The sequence below is a fragment of the Pristis pectinata genome, chromosome 2 (genome assembly GCF_009764475.1).
Source record: "Pristis pectinata isolate sPriPec2 chromosome 2, sPriPec2.1.pri, whole genome shotgun sequence".
NCBI classification, from domain to species: Eukaryota; Metazoa; Chordata; class Chondrichthyes; order Rhinopristiformes; family Pristidae; genus Pristis; species Pristis pectinata.
In genome coordinates this window covers 3,431,503-3,453,711 of record NC_067406.1, presented here as the reverse complement: position 1 = coordinate 3,453,711, position 22,209 = coordinate 3,431,503, and the positions used below count along the sequence as shown (strand labels likewise).

General features: G+C 46.6%; 1 protein-coding gene across 2 annotated transcripts in view; it reads right to left on the bottom strand.

The window, feature by feature from the left end:
• LOC127583102 (hematopoietically-expressed homeobox protein HHEX-like) overlaps positions 1 to 22,209 on the bottom strand; it is a 60,089-nt gene that overhangs the window by 18,916 nt on the left and 18,964 nt on the right. The window contains exons 2-4 of one of the 2 annotated variants that reach the window (XM_052038866.1): positions 21,208 to 21,386; positions 17,873 to 17,923; positions 9,957 to 10,691 (exon numbers count right to left, since the gene is read on the bottom strand). In XM_052038866.1, the coding sequence (XP_051894826.1) occupies positions 10,572 to 10,691; positions 17,873 to 17,923; positions 21,208 to 21,386 (350 nt within the window). In that variant the 3' untranslated portion in view covers positions 9,957 to 10,571. Of the gene's footprint in view, positions 1 to 9,956; positions 10,692 to 17,872; positions 17,924 to 21,207; positions 21,387 to 22,209 lie in introns of those variants that run through there. The other variant, XM_052038859.1, reaches the window with a different exon arrangement.

Genomic DNA, 22,209 nt, shown 5'->3' with positions numbered 1-22,209 from the left:
TTGTGAGGCCAAGAGTTCACATTATCGTACTAGAGAACCATTCAATAGTCTTGCAACAGTGAGATAGAAGCTGTCCTTGAGCCTGGTGGTATGTGCTTTCAGGCTTTTGTATCTTCTGCCCAATGAAAGCAGGGAGAAGAGAGAATGTTCAGGGTGGGTAGAGTCTTTGTTGGCTGTTTTACCAAAGCAACGAAGTGTAGACAGAGTCCATGGAGGGGAGGCTGGCTTCTGTGATGTGAAACATGTTCTATCTCTCTCATTTCCCTGCCTGTTCATGTGTCTGTCTGTGTCCTGGGATTTATCTTATTTTATTGATTCAGGGTGAATCTCTCAACTTGCTTAGAGAGCAGTTAAGTATCTATTGTGGGAAATTGACGCCACTTTGAATGGTGAGTGTCAGTCACCCTGGCTTCTGTCAGTCGTGTACTTGTCATTGCTGCTATTTTGGAGGCATTGACTGAAGACACATGTGGTCTTCACACTTGAGCACTAAGTGACTCTTGAAATGTTTCAATGTTTTATTTTGAAAAAATTCTACAAAGTTCCCATCACGTCTCACTCAAGATGTAGAACATAGAAAAGTACAGCACAGGAACAGGCCCTTCGGCCCACAGTGCCTGTGCTGACCATGATTCTCTCTGTAGCTGTGACACTTTACTCTGTACTGTTATTGTTTTTTACCTGTACTACATCAATGCACTCTGTACTGACTCAATGTAACTGCACTGTGTAATGAATTGACCTGTACGATCGGTTTGTAAGACAAGCTTTTCACTGTACCCCGATGCAAGTGACAATAATAAACCAATACCAATACCAGTACCAAATGCCAAATGAAACTAATCCTATCTTCCTGCACATGATCCACGTCCCTCCATGCCCTGCCTGCTCATGCCTCTTAAAAATCACTATCGTTTTACATCATGGTCTGGTACAGCAATTCAAGTGCACAGGAACATAAGAAGTTGCAGAGAGTAGTGGACTCTGCCCAATGCATCATAGGCACATCCTTCCCTACCATCGGGAGTATCTACAGGAGGTGCTGTCTCAGGAAGGCAACATCCATCATCAAAGATCCCCACCATCCGGGCCATGCCATCTTCTCGCAGCTCCCATCGGGCGGGAGGTACAGGAGCCTGAGGTCCCACACCACCAGGTTCAGGAACAGCTACTTCCCTTCAACCATTCGGTTCTTGAACCAACCGGCACAACCCTGATCACTACAGTTGAGTAACACTATGACCACCTTGATCACTTTGCACTGAAGTGGACTTTGTTTTTCATTGTTCTAATTGTGTTCTTGTAAAAATTGTGTATAATTTATGTTTTTCTTATGAATGCTGTTTATCTGATGCTATGTGCCTGTGATGCTGCTGCAAGTAAGTTTTTCATTGCCCCTGTATTGGTAATGGAATTGGTAAATTGGTTTATTATTGTCACTTGTACTGAGGTTCAGTGAAAAACTTGTCTTACATACCGATCGTACAGATCAATTCATTACACAGTGCATTGAGGTAGTACAGGGTAGAAACAATAACAGGGTGCAAAGTAGTGTCACGGCTACAGGGAATTGCATAAGAAAAGATAAGATCTTTATTAGTCACATGTACATCGAAACACACAGTGAAATGCATCTTTTGCAGAGAGTGTTCTGGGGGCAGCCCGCAATTGTCGCCACGCCTCCGGCGCCAACATAGCATGCCCACAACTTTCTAACCTGTACGTCTTTGGAATGTGGGAGGAAACCAGAGCACCCGGAGGAAACCCACGCAGACACGGGGAGAACGTACAAACTCCTTACAGACAGTGGCCGGATTTGAACCCAGGTCTCTGGCGCTGTAAAGCATTATGCTAACCACTATGCTACCGTGCACTGCAGGTAGACAATAAGGTGCAAGGTCAAACAAGGTGTATGTACTTGTGCATTTGACAATGAACTTGACTTTGACATTGACTTTGCTTCCACCCCCCACCCTTGGCAGCCCATTCCAAGCACCTTCCACGGTCTGTGTATAAAACATGCCCTGCACATCTCCTTTAAACTTTCCGCTTCTCACCTTAAAGCTCTGCCCTCTAGTATTTGACATTTCCACCCTGGGAAAGAGACTCTTTGACTGTCTACCATATCATAATTTTATAAACTTCTATCAGGTCTCCCCTCAGCCTCTGACGCTCCAGAGAAAACAACCCAAGTTTGTGCAACCGCTTCTTATGGCTGATAATACATCTGACCTCCCAAAGTCAGATTAAACTCATCTGCCCTTTCTCCACCCATATCTGCAACTGATCTATATCCTGCTATATCCTTTGACAATCTTCTGCACTATCCACAAATTTGTGTGTTGTCTGCAATGCTTCACAGAGACACAAGAGAGATTGCAGATGCTGGAAATCTGAAGTAGAGGTGCTGGTGAGCCTTCTTGGCCGTGGCATCTATGTGGTTGGACCAGGAATCCGCTGTCCAAACCATGTAGAGATTGTGAACAGCTGGATCCCCCAGTACTGATCCCCACTACAACCCACTCGCCAACTTTTATCGATGCACCATAGAAAGCATCCTATCTGGATGCATCACGGCTTGGTACGGCAACTGCTCTGCCCAGGACCGTGGGAAACTGCAAAGAGCTGTGGACACAGCCCAGCGCCTCACGGAAACCAGCCTCCCCTCCATGGACTCTGCCTTTACCTCTCACTGCCTTGGTGAAGCAGCCAGCATAATCAAAGACCCCACCCACCCGGGACATTCTCTCTTCTCTCCTCTTCCATCGGGTAGAAGATACAGGAGCCTGAGGGCACGTACCACCAGACTTAAGGACAGCTTCTACCCCACTGTGGTAAGACTATTGAACGGTTCCCTTATACAATGAGATGGACTATGACCTCACGGTCTACCTTGTTCTGACCTTGCACCTTATTGCACTGCACTTTCTCTGTAGCTGTGACACTTTACTCTGTACTGTTATTGTTTTTACCTGTACTACATCAATGCACTCTGTACTAACTCAATGTAACGGCACTGTGTAATGAATTGACCTGTATGATTGGTTTGTAAGACAAGCTTTTCACTGTACCTCAGTACAAGTGACAATAATAAACCAATACCAATACCAACTTTGCCAATGTTACAAAGCCGAATGGCAGTGAGTTATCAATTTCAAGTTCAAGTTTATTGTTGTGGGCACACATACCCAGGGTATATATGCCATGAAAATTAGCTTTTTGCAGCAGCAGCACAGGACATTACAGACACGACAAACATAAGTTAACATCAACTTAAATTAACCTAAATTATACTTAGCTTACATGACAAAATAAATATAACAACATTAGTGCAAGTTGAGAGAGAGAGAAAGAAACAGAGGTAAGTTTTTTACACAGAGAGAGCAGCAGAGGTTGTGGGGGCAGATACATTAGGGACATTTAAGAGACTCTTAGATAGACACATGAATGATAGAGAAATGGAGGGCTATGTGGGAGGGAAGGGTTAGATAGATCTTAGAGCAGGATAAAATGTCGGCACAACATTGTGGGCTGAAGGCCCTGTACTGTGCTGTAGTGTTCTATGTTCTATGTACAGTCCAAGGTAGTTTTAGGGTTTTTCAGGTGGGGTCAAGAACCTGACGTCCGTGGGGAAGAAGCTGTTGTTGAACGTTGAGGTGAGGGTCTTCAGGCTCCTGTGCATTTAGAAGAACTTCAGGATGGTAAGTGAATGGACGAAGACATGACAGGTGGAACATAACGTTGAAAAACACGAGGTTATCCACTTTGGTAGAAAACGTAATGGCGGAGTACTTTTTTTAAATAGTGAGAATTGCAAAGTACTGATGTTCAGAGGCACCAGAGACTGAAAGTAAATATGCAGGTTTAGCAAGGAAGGCAAACAGTGTTGTTGGCCCTTATTGTAGGAGGATTTGAGTGCAAGAGTTGAGGCATCTTGCTCCAACTACAACCACCTCTGGTGATACTGCAGCTGGAATATTGTACCCAGGTCTGGTCTCCTTGGATGTACTTGCCATAGAGGGAGCAGAGCGAAGGTTCCCCAGAGTGGATCCAGGGATGGCAGGTTTGTGACATGTGAAGAGTAGAGTAGACTTGGCCTGAATTCTCTAGTTTGGAAGAAGGAGAGGCGATCTCACTGAAACTTATGAAATTCATCCAGAGCTCAACAGACAGGAGGATGATTCCCCTGCCTGAGGAGTTTAGAAACAGGAGCCATAAGACCATAAGACAAAGGGGCAGAATTCGGCCATTCGGCCCATCGAGTCTGCTCCGCCATTCTATCGTGAGCTGATCCATTCTCCCATTCAGCTCCACTCCCCCGCCTTCTCACCATAACCTTTGATGCCCTGGCTACTCAGATACCTATCAATCTCTGCCTTACATACACCTAATGACTTTGCCTCCACAGCCGCCCGTGGCAACAAATTCCACAGATTCACCACTCTCTGGCTAAAGAAATTTCTCCGCATCTCTGTTCTGAATGGGCGCCCTTCAACCCTGAAGTTGTGCCCTCTTGTACCAGACTCCCCTACCATGGGCCACAGTTAGTGAATAGTGGGTTGTCTGTTCAGGACTGAGATCAGGTTAAATTTCTTCACTTGGAGGCTGCTGAACCTTTGGAAATCTCTACCCTGGAGGCCTGTGGAGGCTCAGTCACTGAGATTTAAAATAGGGATAGATAGATGGTCATTTAAAACCAAGGTGACTAGAAATTTCTTCTCTCAGAGGGCGGTGAATCTCTGGAATTCTCTGCCTCCAAGGGTGGTGGAGACCAGGTCAGTAGATATATTTAAGGTGGAGATAGATAAATATGTGAAAGATTGAGGAATTGAGAGTTATATAGAACTGGCACAGAAGAGGAGTTGAGGCCCGCATAGATCAGCCATGATCAGATTGAATGAACGCAAAATGCTGGAGGAACTCAGCAGGTTAGGCAGCATCTGTGGAGGGAAATGAACAGTCGACGTTTCCGACCGAGACCCTTCGTCGGGATCTCGGCCTGAAACGTCGACTGTCCATTCCCTCCGTAGATGCTGCCTGACCTGCTGAGTTCCTCCAGCATTTTGTTTTCATTGCTCCAGATTTCCAGCGTCTGCAGTCTCTCTTGTGTGATCAGATATGATGGTGGGGTGGGCTTGAGGGGCCAAGTGGCCTACTCCTGCTCCTATTTTCTGATGTTACTGTTATGGATTTCCAGGTAGTAAGGGAATGAAGGGATATGGTCTCACAGGTGGACAAGGTGGTGAAGAAGGCGTTTGGACTTCATCAGTCAGGGCACTGAGTACAAGAGTTGGGATGCCATGTTACAGCTGCACAAGCCGTTGGTAAGACTGCACTTGGAGTACCATGTGTGGCTCTGGTCGCCCAGCTATAGCAAGGGTGTGATTAAGCTGGAAAGGGTGCAGAAAAGATTCACAAGGATGTTACTGGGACTAGAGTGCTCGAGTTAGAAGGAGAGGCTGGATAGGCTGCGGATTTTTTCCCTGGAGTGCAAAGGCTGAGGGGTGACCTTAGAGAGGTATGTAAAATCACAGATAAGATAAGATTTCTTTATTAGTCACATGTACATCGAAACGCACAGTGAAATGCACCTTTTGTGTAGAGTGTTCTGGGGGCAGCCCGCAAGTGTCGCCACGCTTCCGGCGGCAATACAGCATGCCCACAACTTCCTAACCCGTACGCCTTTGGAATGTGAGAGGAAAATGGAGCACCCGGAGGAAACCCACACAGACACGGGGAGAACCATAGAACCATAGAACCATACAGCACAAAACAGGTCCTTCGGCCCACCATGTTGTGCCGTCCATCAAACCACCCTCACACTATCTAACCCTTTCCTCCCGCATATCCCTCTATCTCACATTCCTCCATACGCCTATCCAACAAACTCTTGAACCTGTCCAATGTATCTGCCTCCACCACCACCCCAGGCAGTACATTCCATGCACCAAACACTCTCTGGGTGAAAAACCTCCCCCTGACATCTCCCCTGAACCTCCCACCCATAACCTTAAAGCCATGCCTTCTTGTCTTGAGCATTGGTGCCCTGGGAAGGAGGCGCTGGCTGTCTACTCTATCTATTCCTCTCAATATTTTATATACGTCTATCATGTCTCCTCTCATCCTCCTCCTTTCCAGTGAATAAAGCCCTAGCACCTTAAGCCTTTCCTCATATTCCATATGCTCTAATCCAGGCAGCATCCTGGTAAATCTCCTCTGCACCCTCTCCAACGCCTCCACATCCTTCCTATAATGAGGCGACCAGAACTGAACACAGTACTCTAAATGTGGCCTAACCAGAGTTTTGTAAAGCTGCATCATTACTTTGCGGCTCTTAAACTCAATCCCACGACTTATGATAGCTAACATCCCATAGGCCTTCTTAACTGCTCTATCCACCTGTGAGGCAACTTTCAGTGTAGTGTGAATATGAACCCCCAGATCCCTCTGCTCCTCTACACTGCCAAGTACCTTGTCATTTACCCTGTACTCTGCCCTGGAGTTTGTCCTTCCAAAGTGTACCACCTCACACTTCTCCGGATTGAACTCCATCTGCCACTTGTCAGCCCAGCTCTGCATCCGATCAATATCCCTCTGTAAGTTCCGACAGCCCTCCACACTATCCACAACACCGCCGATCTTAGTGTCATCTGCAAACTTACTAACCCAGCCTTCCACCCCCTCATCTAAGTCATCTATAAATATCACAAATAAGTAGAGGTCCCAGAACCGATCCCTGTGGGACACTACTAGTCACTGCCCTCCAATCCGAAGGCACTCCCTCCACCACAACCTTCTGCTTTCTACAGGCAAGCCAATTCCTAATCCACACAGCCAAGCTTCCCTGGATCCCTTGGCCTCTGACCTTCTGAAGAAGCCTACCATGAGGAACCTTATCAAACACCTTACTAAAATCCATATAGACCACATCCACCGCACTACCCTCATCAATCTTCCTTGTCACCTCCTCAAAGAACTCTATCAGGCTTGTGAGGCAAGATCTTCCCTTCACAAAGCCATGCTGGCTGTCCCTAATCAGTCCATGATTCTCCAAGTGTTCATAGATCCTATCCCTTAGAATCCTTTCTAACAGCTTACCCACCACAGACATAAGGGTCACCGGTCTGTAATTCCCTGGACTCTCCTTACTACCTTTTCTGAACAAGGGGACAACATTCGCCACCCTCCACTCCTCCGGCACCATCCCCGTGGACAACGAGGACTCAAAGATCCTTACCAGTGGTTCAGCAATCTCCTCCCTCACCTCTCGAAGCAGCCTGGGGAAAATCCCATCAGGGCCCGGAGATTTATCTGTCTTGATATTATTTAACAACTTCAACACATCCTCTCTCTTGATATCTACAACCTCGAGAACATTACACCTACCAGCACTCCCTTCCGCGTCATCAAGACCCCTCTCCCTGGTGACTACCAAAGAGAAATATTCATTGAGAACTTCTCCCACTTCCGCCGCCTCCAGGCACATTTTCCCACCTTTGTCTTTAATCAGACCTACCTTTACCCTAGCCATCCTCCTACCCTTCACGTATGTGAAAAAGGCGGGATTTTCCTTAACCCTACTAGCCAATGCCTTTTCATGTCCCCTTCTAGCTCTCCTCAGCCCTTTCTTAAGTTCCTTCCTCGCTACTCTATATTCCTCACGGGCCCTGTCTGAACTTTGCTGCTTATACCTTATGTATGCTACCTTCTTCTCCCTAACTAGTCGTTCAACCTCTCTCGTCACCCACGTACAGACTCCTTACGGACAGCAGCCAGAAATGAATCCGGGTCTCTGGCACTGTAATAGTGTTATGCTAACCGCTACACTACTGTTCCTGCCCACCTACACTCCCGTGACTGCCCACATCCAGTGAATAGTTACCATCTTTTTCCCAGAGCAGGAGAGTCTAAAACTAGAGGGGATAGGCTTAAGGTGAGAGGGGAAAGATTTAAAGGGAACCTGAGGGTCAAGGTTTTCACACAGAAGGTAGTGGGTTTATGGAACGAACTGCCAGAGGAAATGATAGACAGGGGCACAACTACAACGTTTAAAAGACATTTGGACAGGTTCATGGATAAGATTTCTTCATTAGCTACATGTATATCGAAACACACAGTGAAATGAATCTTTTGCGTAGAGTGTTCTGGGGGCAGCCCGCAAGTGTCGCCACGCTTCCGGCACCAACATAGCATGCCCACAACTTCCTAACCCGTATGTCTTTGGAATGTGGGAGGAAACCGGAGCACCCGGAGGAAACCCATGCAGACACGGGGAGAACGTACAAACTCCTTACAGGCAGCAGAAGGAATTGAACCCGGGTCGCTGGCACTGTAATAACTGCTACACGACCGTGCAAGAGATATTGGCCAAACACAGGTAAATAAGACTGGTTTAGATGCTACTCTTGGTCAACATGGGTGAGTTGGGCTGAAGGGCCTGTTTCCGTGCTGTATAACTCTGCGACAATGGGAGTGAAGGAAAATACCGGTAAGGCAGAGGATCAGCTGTGATCTTGATGAAAGTTGTTGCCGGCCCTAGAGGCCGTTTGGCCAATTCCTGTCTCTATTTGTTATGTTTAGCAGAGAAACAGATTGTAAGTGCCTCTGCATATAGTAAAATAAAAACTGTACTTTCTAAAGTTTCGACTTGGACCCTTGGGGTCAAACCCCAGAGAATTAAACTTTATGCTATCTGTGGTTTTTATAAGTAACTGTCAGGACACGTGCAAGCATGCAAATCCCGTAAGCTATCAGTGTGTTAACAGTGTGGCAGCCACAGGAAGGCCACAGCTTACCGACAGATGCCCTTTCACCACACCCCCCCAGTTGCCATCTTCACACAATGACAGCACTCCACAACCTCAGCGAGTGAGCCACCCCTCTCCAAAAAAGCCAGGTGTCAGGTAGAGTAAACATCCAAGCCAACCTTAAATTAGACTGATTCCTCTCTTGAAGAAAAAATGTCAGTGTAAAGCACTGTTGCTGGGGAGAGGGTGAAGCCAAAGGCTAGGGAATAGTGCAGGTAAGATAAGATATCTTTATTAGTCACATGTACACTGAAACACACAGTGAAATGCATCTTTTGCGTAGAGTGTTCTGGGGGCAGCCCACAAGCGTTGCCAAGCTTCCGGCACAAACACAGCATGCCCGCAACTTCCTAACCCGTACGTCTTTGGAATGTGGGAGGAAACCGGAGCACCCGGAGGAAACCCACGCAGACACGGGGAGAACGTACAAACTCCTTACAGGCAGTGGCCGGAATTGAACCCGGGTCGCTGGCGCTGATTGGGTGCTCGTTTGGTGGAGCACATGTTTTAGTTCACAGGGAGCGACTCTGAGTGTTTGGGAATAGTAGATGAGGATGGGGGTCCTGGTGCATATTAGGGAGAGACATAAGATTCATGTGGGATTTATGTAACTGGCTGCTTGATGGTTGGCACGGACTCGATAGGCTGAAGGATCTTGTTTCTGTGTTGTATAACTATAACTATATCCAACTCTCTCTCGGATACGTTTAATGATTTGGCTTCAACTGCTTTCTATGGTAAAGAGTTCCAAAAGATCACCACCCTCTGGCAGAAGAGATTTCTTCCCACCTCAGTCTTAAATGGCCTACCTCTTATCCTTAGACTGTGACCCCCCCCCTCCCCCCTTAAGTCCTGGGATCCCTGGCTTTTAGGAACATCCTGCAGGTAATCTGTCCAGTTTGTAGGTTTCTATAAGATCCGCTCTCATTCGTCTAGGCTCTAATGAATATAAACCTAAATGACCCTATGACTCTGACATAGCAAGAACATCCGTGAATACCATAGAGAACAGCAGTCACTATATCTTAGCGAGAATTGTTGCCCCTATGTTTATTGTAGGGAACAGAATCCCTTGTGAAAATTGTAGGGAACAGCAGCCCCTCTGTATATTGTCGACAGTAGTAGACCCCATTGGTGTTGGTATTGGTTTATTATTGTCACTTGTACCGAGGTACAGTGAAAAACTTGTCTTGCATACCGATCGTACAGGTCAATTCATTACACGGTGCAGTTACATTGAGTTAGTACAGAGTGCATTGATGTAGTACAGGTAAAAACAATAACAGTACAGAGTCAAGTGTCACAGCTACAGAGAAATGTCACAGTTACAAAGACATGTATAGAACGTAGAACAGTACAGCACAGGAACAGGCTCTTCGGCCCATCATGTCTATGCTGACCATGATGCCAATCTAACTCATCCCATCTGCCTGGTCATGGTCTATATCTCTCTATCTTCTGCCTGTTCATGTGCCTGTCTAAATTCATCTTAAATGTTGCTGTTGTATCTTCTTCCACCACCGTCCCTGGTAGATTGTTCCAGGCACCCACCACTCTCTGTGTAAAAAACTTGCCCTGCACATCTCCTTTGGACTTTCTCCCTCTCATCTTCAACCTATGTCCACCAGGATTTGACATTTCCACCCTGGGATAAAGATACCCTATCTATGCCTCTCATAATTTTATAAACTTCTGTCAGGTCTCCCCTCAGCCTCTGGTGAAAACAATCGAGGTTTGTCTGACTTCTCCTTATAGCTAATCAATCTAGGCAGCATCCTGGTGAACCTCTTCTGCACCCTCTCCAAAGCCTCCACATCCTTCCTGTAATGGGTAGATCAGAATTGAATGCAATACTCCAGATGAAGTCTGACCAGTTTTATAAAGCTGTAACATAAGATAAGATCTTTATTAGTCACATGTACATCGAAACACACAGTGAAATGCTTCTTTTGCATAGAGTGTTCTGGGGGCAGCCCACAAGTGGCATCAACATAGTATGCCCACAAACTTCCCAACTCTTAAACAATACCTCAACTAATAAAGGCAAGCATGCCATACGCCTTCTTTACCACCCTATCAACCTGCGCAGCCACTTTCAGGGAGCTATGGACTTGGACCCCAAGATCCCTCTGTACTTCAATGCTGTTAAGGGTCCTGCCATTAACTGTATACTTTCCCTTTGATCTCCCAAAGTGCAACACCTCACACTTGGCCGGATTAAACTCCATCTGCCATTTCTCCTCCCATATCTGCAACTGATCTATATCCTGCTGTATCCCTTGGCAGTCTTCCATTCTGTCCAAAACACCACCAGTGTAGAGAATAGCAGCCTCTGTGTACATCATATGGAATGACTGACCCTGTGAACATTACAGGGAATGGCAGGCGACGTATATATTACAGGGAATGGCAGGCGACGTATATATTAAATGGAATAGCAGACCTGTTCTTATTTTAAGGAATAGCAACACCTGTGTTAACACAAGGGAAGCAAAGGAAGAAAGGAGGACCATCATTTTGCGGCCCTTTCTGGCCACTGTTGTTTAAAAATGGAGTGAGAGACAGAATGGTAATTATCAGGGGCCAGCGTAACATCGCTGGCAGGGGAATTGATGAAGATCATTCTGAGGGACAGCATACATCAGCAATTGGAGGGGCACAGGGTGATCAAAGAGCATCAGTGTGGGCTCTCAGATGGAAGGTTGTGTCAGTTTAATTTGACTGCAGTTTTTATGGTAGTCACAAGGGGTGTTGATGAGGGTGATGTGCATGCACGTGGTACACTGATCAGGAATTTAAAAGCCCATGGGACCTACGGAAAAGTGGAGTGTGGATCCAAAATTGGCTCAGTGCTAGAAGAGAAGGAGTAATGGCTGACAAGTGCTTTTGTGATAGAAGAACTTTAATGATGCATTTCTGACAATCTCCATCACCGAGGCTTTCTATTACCGGTAGATATCATGGTACACATCAATGGTATATATCATGATTTGCAGATGATAAAAAGATAGGTGGAGGGACAGGTAGTATCGCAGAGGCAGGGAGTCTACAGAAGGACTTGGACAGGTTGGGAGAATGGGCAAAGAAGTGGCAGATGGAACACAGCGCAGAGAATTGTGGGGTTGTGCACCACTATGGTAGGAAGAATAAAGGTGTACACTATTTTCTAAATGGGGAGAGAATTCAGAAGTCGGAAGTGCAAAGGGACTTGGGAGTCTGAGTGCAGGATTCCCTTAAGGTTAACTTGCAGGTTGAGTCAGTAGTAAGGAAGGCAAATGCAATGTTAGCATTCATTTCAAGAGGACTAGAATATAAAAGCAAGGATGTACTGCTGAGGTTGGTCAGACCACAGTTGGAACATTGTGAGCAATTTTGGGCCCCGAATCAAAGGAAAGATGTGCTGGTTCTGGAGAAGGTTTGGAAGAGGTTCACAAGAATGATCCCGGGAATGAAAGGCTTAACATATGAGGGGCATTTGTTGGCTCTGGGCCTGTACATAATGGAGTTAAGAATGAGGGGAGATCTCATTGATACCAACTGAATACTGAAAGGCCTGGATCGAGTGGACATGAAGAGGCTTTTTCCATTAGTAGAAGAGTCTAGGATCCATAGGCACAGCCTCAGAATAAAGGGACGTCCCTTTAGAACTGAGATAAGGAGGAATTTCTTCAGCCAGAGGGTGGTGAATCTGTGGAATCTGTTGCCACAGAGGGCTGTGGAGGCCAAGTCATTGGGTGTATTTAAGGCAGAGGTTTTTGATTGGTAAAGGGGATAAGGGTAACAGAGAGAAGACAGGAGAATGGGGTTGAAAAATAATCAGCCATGATTGACTCAATGGGCTGAATGGCCAAATTCTGTTCCTATGTCTTATGGTCTTTTGGTCTTATGGTGCATGTTAATAGCATATGTATTGGTATTGGTTTGGTATTGGTTCCACTGTACCGAGGTACAGTGAAAAACTTGTCTTGATACCGATCGTACAGGTCAATTCATTACACAGTGCAGTTACATTGAGTTAGTACAGAGTGCATTGATGTAGTACAGGTAAAAACAATAACAGTACAGAGTAAAGTTCAGTGGCTGTTTGTCAATGGTATATATTAATGGTGTACATCAATGGTACATATCATGGTGTATATCATTGGCTATGAAGCTCAGTAAGGATCATCACCCCTGATCAGAGGTCAATAATTGGAGGACGTGGGTTTAAAGTAATTGGCTGAAGGTGCAGAGAGACTTGAGGTGTAATGTCTTCACCCAGAGAGTGGCAGGGCTCTGGAACTCTCTGCCTGAAAGTCTGATGGAGGAAGGAATAGCCTGTTTGAGCCCTTATGCTGTAAACTACAAAGCCATAGACTGACGATGAGAAATGGGATGTCTAAGTAGCTTATCTCCATTAGGCCTGGGGCCAGTGGAGTCACAGCGCCCTTCTGTACTGTAGATTTCTACAGTTCCCACCCCCCCCCCCCACATTCCCACCTTAACCCACCCTCCCCACAAGCTTTGTGGTCAGTGGCAGCAAATGTTATTTCAGCACTCACATCATACCTCTTACTTTGACACCTTGGTGCATGCTACAAGGATGTCACACTTTCTGGTGCCACTATGAACTGCAAGAGCTCACGTACCCTGCAAGACTGTATCAGACTGAAAGATACCCTTCTTATTTAAACTCTATATTTAATTCTGTGACTTAATGTCCGAGAGCACAACCTGGACCAGACCTGAGCCCCATTAGTAAGAGGACACATGATAAACCCATAGTCTGCCACAGGGAAGGGAAGGACAACTAACACATGGGACACAAGTGGCTCTGGGTTTCCCTCCAAACTACACAGTGTTCTCTGTCATAGAGAGATACAGCATGGAAACAGGCCCTTCAGCCCATCAAGTCCATGCCGACCATCAACCAACCATTTACACTGATCCTACATTAATGCCATTAATTTAATTCTCTCCACATTCTCTGCAACTGCCCCTAGATCCTACCACTCACCTACACACGAGGAACAATTTACAGTGGCACAGATAGTCCAGATGAAGGGTCTCAATCAGAAACGTCAACAGTCCGTTTCCCTCCACTGATTCAATAGAAATCTGAGGGGCAACTTTCTCACCCAGAAGGTGATCCGTATCGGGAACGAGCTGCGAGAGGAAGTGGCTGAGGCAGGTACATTAACAACATTTAAAAGACATTTGGACAGGTACATGGATAGGAAAGGTTTAGAAGGTTATGGGCCAAATTCGGGCAAATGGGACTAGACTAGATGGGGCATCTTGGTCAGCATGGCCCAGTTGGGCCGAAGGGCCGGTCTCTGTGCTGTATGACTTGATGCTGCCTGACCCACTGAGACCCTCCAGCAGTTCCCATTTTTTTACTCCAGTTTCCACCATCTGCAGTCTCTATGTCACATTCCGAAGACGTATGGGTTAGGAAGTTGTGGGCATGCTATGTTGGCGCCGGAAGCGTGGCAACACTTGCGGGCTGCCCCCAGAACACCCTACGCAAAAGATGCATTTCACTGTGTTTCGATGTTTATGTGACTAATAAAGATAACAACTTTAGGAGCCGAGAGGTAATGTTGCAGCTATATAGGACGCTGGTCAGACGCCACTTGGAGTATTGTGCTCAGTTCTGGTCGCTTCACTACAGGAAGGATGTGGAAGCCATAGAAAGGGTGCAGAGGAGATTTACAAGGATGCTGCCTGGATTGCGGAGCATGGCTTATGAGAACAGGTTGAGTGAACTCGTCCTTTTCTCCTTGGAGCGATGGAGGATGAGGGGGGACCTGATAGAGGTGTATAAGATGATGAGAGGCATTGATCGTGTGGATAGTCAGAGGCTTTTTCCCAGGGCTGAAATGGTTGCCACAAGAGGACACAGCTTTAAGGTGCTGGGGAGTAGATATAGAGGAGATGTCAGGGGTAAGTTTTTTACTCAGAGAGTGGTGAGTGTGTGGAATGGGCTGGCGGCAACGGTGGAGGAGGCGGATACGATAGGGTCTCTTAAGAGACTTTTGGATAGGTACATGGAGCTGAGTAAAATAGAGGGCTATGGGTAAGCCTAGTAATTTCTAGGGTAGGGACATGTTCGGCACAGCTTTGTGGGCCGAAGGGCCTGAATTGTGCCATAGATCTTCTATGTTTCTATCTTATCTTATCTACCAGTCTCTGTCTCACCCCTCCCTACACTTCTATATACCGGCTATCTCCTCTCTACACTCTCAGTCCTATCTCAGGGTCTCCATCTGAAACATCAACCATCCTTCTGCCTCCACAGATGCTGCCCGACCCACTGAGTTCCTCATGCAGTTTAATCTTTTGCTCCAAATTCCAGCATCTGCAGTCTCTGTGTGTCTCCAGGCTTAGTCAGTGATTACCTTCAAAACTGACATCAGTAGACTTCTGGATGTTAAGAGAATCAAGGGATATGGGGATACTGGAGGAAATCAGCTCTGATGTTATAGAATGGCAGAGCAGGCTTGAGGGAATGAATAGCCCCATCCTGCTCTTATTTCTTAAGTAAGGACATGGCAAGTATAACATGTTATATTACACGTGCCAGCATCTTTAATTTCTGAGGAGGTTCAGTTTGTCATCAAACACCGCAACAAATTTCTACAGATGTACTGTTTAAAGAATCCTGACAACATTTTATCCTGCTCTAAGATCTAACTAACCCTTCCCTCCATAGCCCCCCACTTCTCTATCATTCATGTGTCGATCTAAGAGTCTTAAATGTCCCTAATGTATCTGCCCCCACAACCTCTGCCAGCAGTGCGTTCCACACACCCACCACTCTCTGTGTAATAAACTTACCCCTGACATCCCCCTTATACCTTCCTCCCTCGTGTTAGCCATTTTCACCCTGGGAAAAAGTCTCTGACTGTCCACTCGATCTATGCCTCTGATCATCTCGTACACCTCTATCAAGTCACCTCTCATCCTCCTCCTCTCCAAAGGGAAAAGCCCTAGCTCACTCAACCTATCCTCATAAGACATGTTCTCCAATCCAGGCAGCATCCTGGTAAATCTCCTCTGCACCCTCTCTAAAGCATCCACATCCTTCCTATAATGAAGCGACCAGAACTGAACACGATACTCCTAGTGTGGTCTAACCAGAGTTCTATAGAGCTGCAACATCACCTCATGGCTCTTGAACTCAATACCCCGACTAATGAAGGCCAACACTCCATATGCCTTCTTAACAACCCTATCAACCTGCACGGCAACTTTGAGCGATGTGGACGTGGACCCCAAGATCCCTCTGTTCCTCCACACTGCTAAGAGTCCTGCCATTAACCTTGTATTCTGCCTTCAAGCTGAGTTGAGAAAGAATTATTTCACGCAACAAATGAAGGAGGGTGTGGGACTCACTGCCTGAGAGGGGTGGTGGGGGGAGAAGCCCATTAAATAGTACCTGGGGGTGGTCTTGGAGCTGACAGCTGCAGGGCTATGGACTGGGTGCAGAAAGTAGGGTCAACCTAGTGCATTTCTTTCCCACAGGAACACAATGGGACAAGAGACTTCCTTCGGTGACATAAACTATCGTTTCAGGAGGTTTGACACAAAAACAGAAAATGCTGGAAAGGGAGAGACAGCTAACTGAAACATCGATGCCTGTTTCTAGCCCTACAGCTACTGCCTGACCTGCTGAGTATTTCTAGCAATAAACAAACTGCTGGAGGAACTCAGCAGGCCGAGCAGCATCTGTGGGGAAGGAAGGAACTGTCGACGTTTCGGGTCGAAACCCTGCCTCAGGACTGAGAGTGGAAGAGGGGGAGACGGCCGGTATAAAGAGGAGAGGGGGAGGGGTGAGGCAGGAGTCTGAGGTGATTGGTGGACTGAGGAGGGGTGTAAGATGACAGGCAGGTAGTGCCGGGTAGGGGAGGGGAGACAGTGGCAGGTGAATGGTGGATGGAGGGAGAGAAAGAGAGAGAGAACAGAAAGGGAAAAATAACAGCAAGGTGGGGGACAGAGGCTGGAGGGAGATAAGCATCAACATAAAGGGATCCCGATGTTGGTTGACCCCCTGAGTTGCTCCAGCAGATTGCCTGTTGCTCCATATTCCGGCATCTTCAGTCTCTTGTGTCTCGAGTATTTCTCGCATTTTGTTTCAGACTTCCAGCATCATCACTTCCCTGATTTTCTTTCCGTGTTGCCCTGGTCTACAATTCATCCTTTGAATTGCCAAAGCATAGGAGCAAGTGCTGGTAAATGGGATGAGTATCGATGGATACCTAATGGTCAGCGAGGTGAGGCAAAGGACGTGTTTCTGCGCTGTGTGACGCTGTGACTGTGTGACTAGCATTGTCTCAACAGATTCTGAGATTATCTGATCATTGGTCGTTGGTTTATTACTGTCACATGAACCAAAATACAGTGAAAAGCGTTTGTTTGCTTGCCATCCACACAGATCATTCCATACAGATGCACATTGAGGTAGCACAAAGGGAAAAGCAATTTCAGAATGCAGAATATAATGTTACAGTTACAGAGAAAGTGCAGTGCAGGCAGATAAATAAGGTCCAAGGGCCATGACAAGGTAGATTGGGAGATCAGGAGTTCTTTATCGTACAAGGGGACCGTTCAAAAGTCTGATAACAGTGGGATAGAAGCTGTCCTTGATCACAATGCTGTTTTGGGAGCTTGATGTGCAAAAACTAGCTGTCTACATCACAACAGTGGTTCAGGCAGGTACCATAACAACAAGTACTACCATAGGAAAGGTTTAGAGGGATAGGGGCCAAATGCAGCCAAATGGGACTGGCTTGGGTGGGCACCTTGGTTGGCATGGGTGAGTTGGGCCGAAGGGCCTGTTTCTGTGCTGTATGATTCTGTGACTCTATAACAGTGTCAGCACTTTGCAGTTACATGAGGGGTTGTGAAGTGCAGAGTTCCTGATTTTCCACTTGTGCAGACAAGGAATTTGAAACAGGTCACCACCTTACTCCATCAGAGCACCGAGGACCCGTTGTTTGGGGCCGCACGGTACGTCATTGGTACAACACACCACATCACTGGGGAGTTACAGGGCAAGGGGTAAAGTTTAAAACCTCTGGTACCTGCTTCAGTCGCCGCCATTTTGCTCTTCTGTTCTGGAACCAGGTCTTCACCTGCGGAGGGAGAGAAAAAAATGAAGCAGATAAAGAATGGGTTAGAGGATCTCCACACACAACCCCTTTATGTTTGTGGATGTGTAGAGAGAGCTTTCCTCTACCCCTGACCCGGGAGAAGGTGATGAAACAGTGCGATCATTACAAGAGAGAGAACACTTCAATAGTACTTGATTGGCTGTGAAGCCGAGGAGCTCTTGAAGTGCGAATCTTGTAATGGTCACAGCCACAGAGAGATACAGCAGCGAAACAATCCCTTTGGCCCACTGAGTCTGTGCTATAAACCACCCATTTCAAAATCACAATCAGATTTATTATCATTGACTTATATGTCGAGAAATGTGTTGTTTTGCGGCAGCAGTACAGTACAAAGACATAAAGTTACTATAAATTACAAAATAAATAAAAAGTGCAAAATAAAGGAATAATGAGGTAGCGTTCATGGGTTCATGGACTGCTCAGAAATCTGATAAGATAGGATAAGATTTCTTTATTAGTCACATGTACATCGAAACACAGTGAAATGCACCTTTTGCGTAGAGTGTTCTGGGGGCAGCCCGCAAGTGTCGCCACGCTTCCGGCGCCAACATAGCATGCCCACAACTTCCTAACCCGTACGTCTTTGGAATGTGGGAGGAAACTGGAGCACCCGGAGGAAACCCACGCAGACACGGGGAGAACGTACAAACTCCTTACAGACAGCAGCCGGAATTGAACCCGGGTCGCTGGCACTGTAATAGCGTTACGCTAACCGCTAGGGGAAGGAGCTGTTCCTGAATCGTTGAGTGTGGGTCTTTTACACTAATCCCATTTTCTTCTCCCCACGTTCTCATCAGCTTCTCCCAGATTCTACGCTCTGGGCAATTTACAGTGGCAGACTAACCTACCAACCACACGTCTTTGGGACGTGGGAGGAAACTGGAGCACCCGGGGAAAACAGGGAGAACGTGCAAACTCCGCACAGACAGCGCCCGAGGTCAGGATCAAACTCGGGTCTCTGGGGCTGTGAGGCGGTGGCTCTACCCGCTGTGCCACTGTGCCGTCCAATTGTGAGCAGGGAGGATAATGTGAAGGGGTTTCGAGGGGATATGGACAAGCTGACTGAGTGGGCAAGATGGAATATAATGTGGAAAGTGTAAAGGAGAAAATCAGATTATCTTTTTAATGATGAGAGGTGGGGTAATGTTCAAATGGCTCCAGATGTCCGCATCCACCAGTCACTGCAAGCCAACACACAGATACAGTGAATAATTAGGAAGGCAAACGTTATATTAGAACTTTTTCCATCACTAAGGACCCTCACCATCCAGGACATGCCCTCTTCTCGTTACTACTGTCAGGAAGGAGGTACAGGAGCCTGAAGACCCACACTCAGCGATTCAGGAACAGCTTCTTCCCCTCTGCCGTCAGATTTCTGAACATCCATGAACCCATGAACAAAGGTCCATGAACTATTTATTTTGTAATTTAAAGTAATTTTATGTCTTTGCACTGTACTGCTGCCTCAAAACAACACATTTCACGTCATCTTAGACAGTGACAATAAATTTGATTCCGATTTTATTAGAGGATTCAAGTACAGGAGTAAAGATGTCTCACTGGAATTATGTTGTGCCTTGGTAAGACCACACCTGGACCATTATGTGCAGTTTTGGTCTCCTTGCCTAAGAAGGGATGGACTTACTCTTGAGGGAATATGGTGGATATTCAGCACACTGCCCCCAGAGATGGAGACACCAAAGACTGCAGATGCTGGAATCTGTGGAGCAACACACAAAACGCTGGAGAACTCAGCGGGTCAGGCAGCATCTACGAAGGGGAATGGAAAGTCGACATTTCGGGTCGAGGTCCTTCATCTGGACATCTTCCTCTACAGTCCAGGTGAAGGGTCTCAGTCTGAAATGTCGACCGTCCACTTCCATCCACAGCTGCTGCCTGACCCACTGAGTTCCTCCAGTGTTTTGTGTGTGGTTGCAGAGATGACGGGTTTGCTGTATGGGGAGAGACTGAGGAGAGGGATATGAGCCAAATGCAGGCAAATGAGACGAGCTTAGAGGGGCATCTTGGACGAGTTAGGGCCTGTTTCTGTGCTGTATTACTCTATGACTGTGACAGTAAAGTTTAAGAGAATGAAGGAAGATCTGATTAAAACAGAAAATTATTACAGGGCTCAACAGGTTGGATGCAGATGGTGTTACCCATGGCTTAAAGTATGAGGAGCATTTGATGGCTCTGGTCCTGTACTCGATGGAGTTCAGAAGGATGAGGGGGATCTCATTGAAACCTACCGGATACTGAAAGGCCTGGATAGAGTGGACGTGGAGAGGACGTTTCCATTAACAGAAGGGTCTAGGATCTTGAGGGCACAACCTCAGAATAAAGGGACATCCCTTTAGAACTGAGAACCATCAATGAGAAGGTACAGGAGCCTGAAGACCCACACTCAGTGACTCAGGAACAGCTTCTTCCCCTCCGCCATCAGATTTCCGAACGGTCCATGAACCCATGAACACTACCTCGTTATTCCTTTTTTGCACTATTTATTTATTTTTGTAATTTATAGTAATTTTTATGTCGTTATGTCTTGCACTGTACTGCTGCCACAAAACAACACATTTCACGTCATATGTCAGTGATAATAAACCTGATTCTGATTCTGACTGAACTGAGACGAGGAGGAAGTTCTTCAGCCAGAAGGCAGTGAATCTGTGGAATTCATTGCCACAGACGGCTTTGGAGGCCAAGTCATTGGGTGTATTTAATGCAGAGATTGATAGGTTCTTGATTAGTAATAGGGTTAAGGGTTACAGGGAGAAGGCAGGAGAATGGGGTTGAAAAAAAATTCAGCCATGATTGAATGGCGGAGCAGACCCGATGGGCCGAAAGGCCTCATTCTGCTCCTCTGTGGTCTTATGGCTGAGACGTGTAGAACCAGTGGGCACAGTCTGAGAAGGTAAGGGGTTCAGCTGTTTAGGACCGAGATGAGGAGGTATGTCTTCAGCCAGACGGTTGCAAATTTGTGGAGTTCTCTGCGTCGGAGGGCAGTGCAGGCTCAGTTCATTCAGATCAGAGATAAGTAGATTTCTGGATATTACCGGAAATCAAGAGACGTGGGGATATTGCAGGAAAATGGTGCTGAGGTAGAAGATCAGCCATGACCTTGATGGCTTAAAGGGATGGATGTCCATTCTTTTGTTATCTTTCTCCCGTTCAAACACAAATGGTGTCTCCTGCCCAGCTCTGAGGATTCAAGGCTATTTCCTCTGGTCTCCCTCCTCACTCACCTGCCTCTCGCTGAGCTGTAGGATTCTAGCCAATCGCTTCCTCTCAGGGGGCGAGAGGTACTTCTGGTTCTCGAACTTCTTCTCCAACTCAAGGGTCTGATCATTGGAAAATCTCACCTGGCCTCCTTTCCTCTTGTACAAGGTACGCGGTACAAAGGGGTTCCAGAAATACTCCTTGCCTGCGGAAATTTGACAAGGCTCCACGTGAGATTAAAAGGCCAAGGTACTGGAGGAAGTGTGCTGGCATCAACTGAAAGCTGGATGTCACGTTAAAGCAAAAAGTTGGAACAAAATGGGTCCTTTTCAGGCTGGAGGGATGTAACTAGTGGAGTATCCCAGGGATCAGTTCTTGGCCCTCGATCGTTTACTACTTGCCCTCAGATGTAAAGGGACTGGCAAGACCCTTAACAGTGTTGATGTACAGAGGAATCTTGGGGTCCAAGTCCATAGCTTTCTGAAAGTGGCTGCATAGGTTGACAGGGTGGTAAAGAAAGCGTATGGCATGCTTGCTTTCATTAGTCGAGGCATTGAATTCATGAGTTGGGAAGTTGTGTTGCAACTTTATAAAACTCTGCTTAGGCTACATCTGGAATATTGCATCCCATTCTGGTTGCCCCATTACAGGAAGGGTGTGGAGGCTTTGGAGAGGGTGCAGAAAAGGTTTAGCAAAATGCTGCCTGGATTAGAGGCTAAGGGGAGACCTGATAGAAGTTTATAAGATTATGAGAGGCATAGATAGGGTAGACAGCCAATATCTTCTTCCCAGGGTCGAAATGTCTAATACTAGAGGGCATGCATTTAAGGTAAGATGTGTGGGGCAAGTTTTTACACAGAGAGCGGTGGGTGCCTGGGATGTGCTGCCTGGGGTGGTAGTGAAGGCAGATACAATAGATGTGTTTAAGAGGCTCTTAGATAAGTATATGAATGTGCGAGAATGGAGGGATATGGACATTGTGTAGGCAGAAGGGATTAGTTTAGTTTAGTTTGTCCGGATCGGTAGTA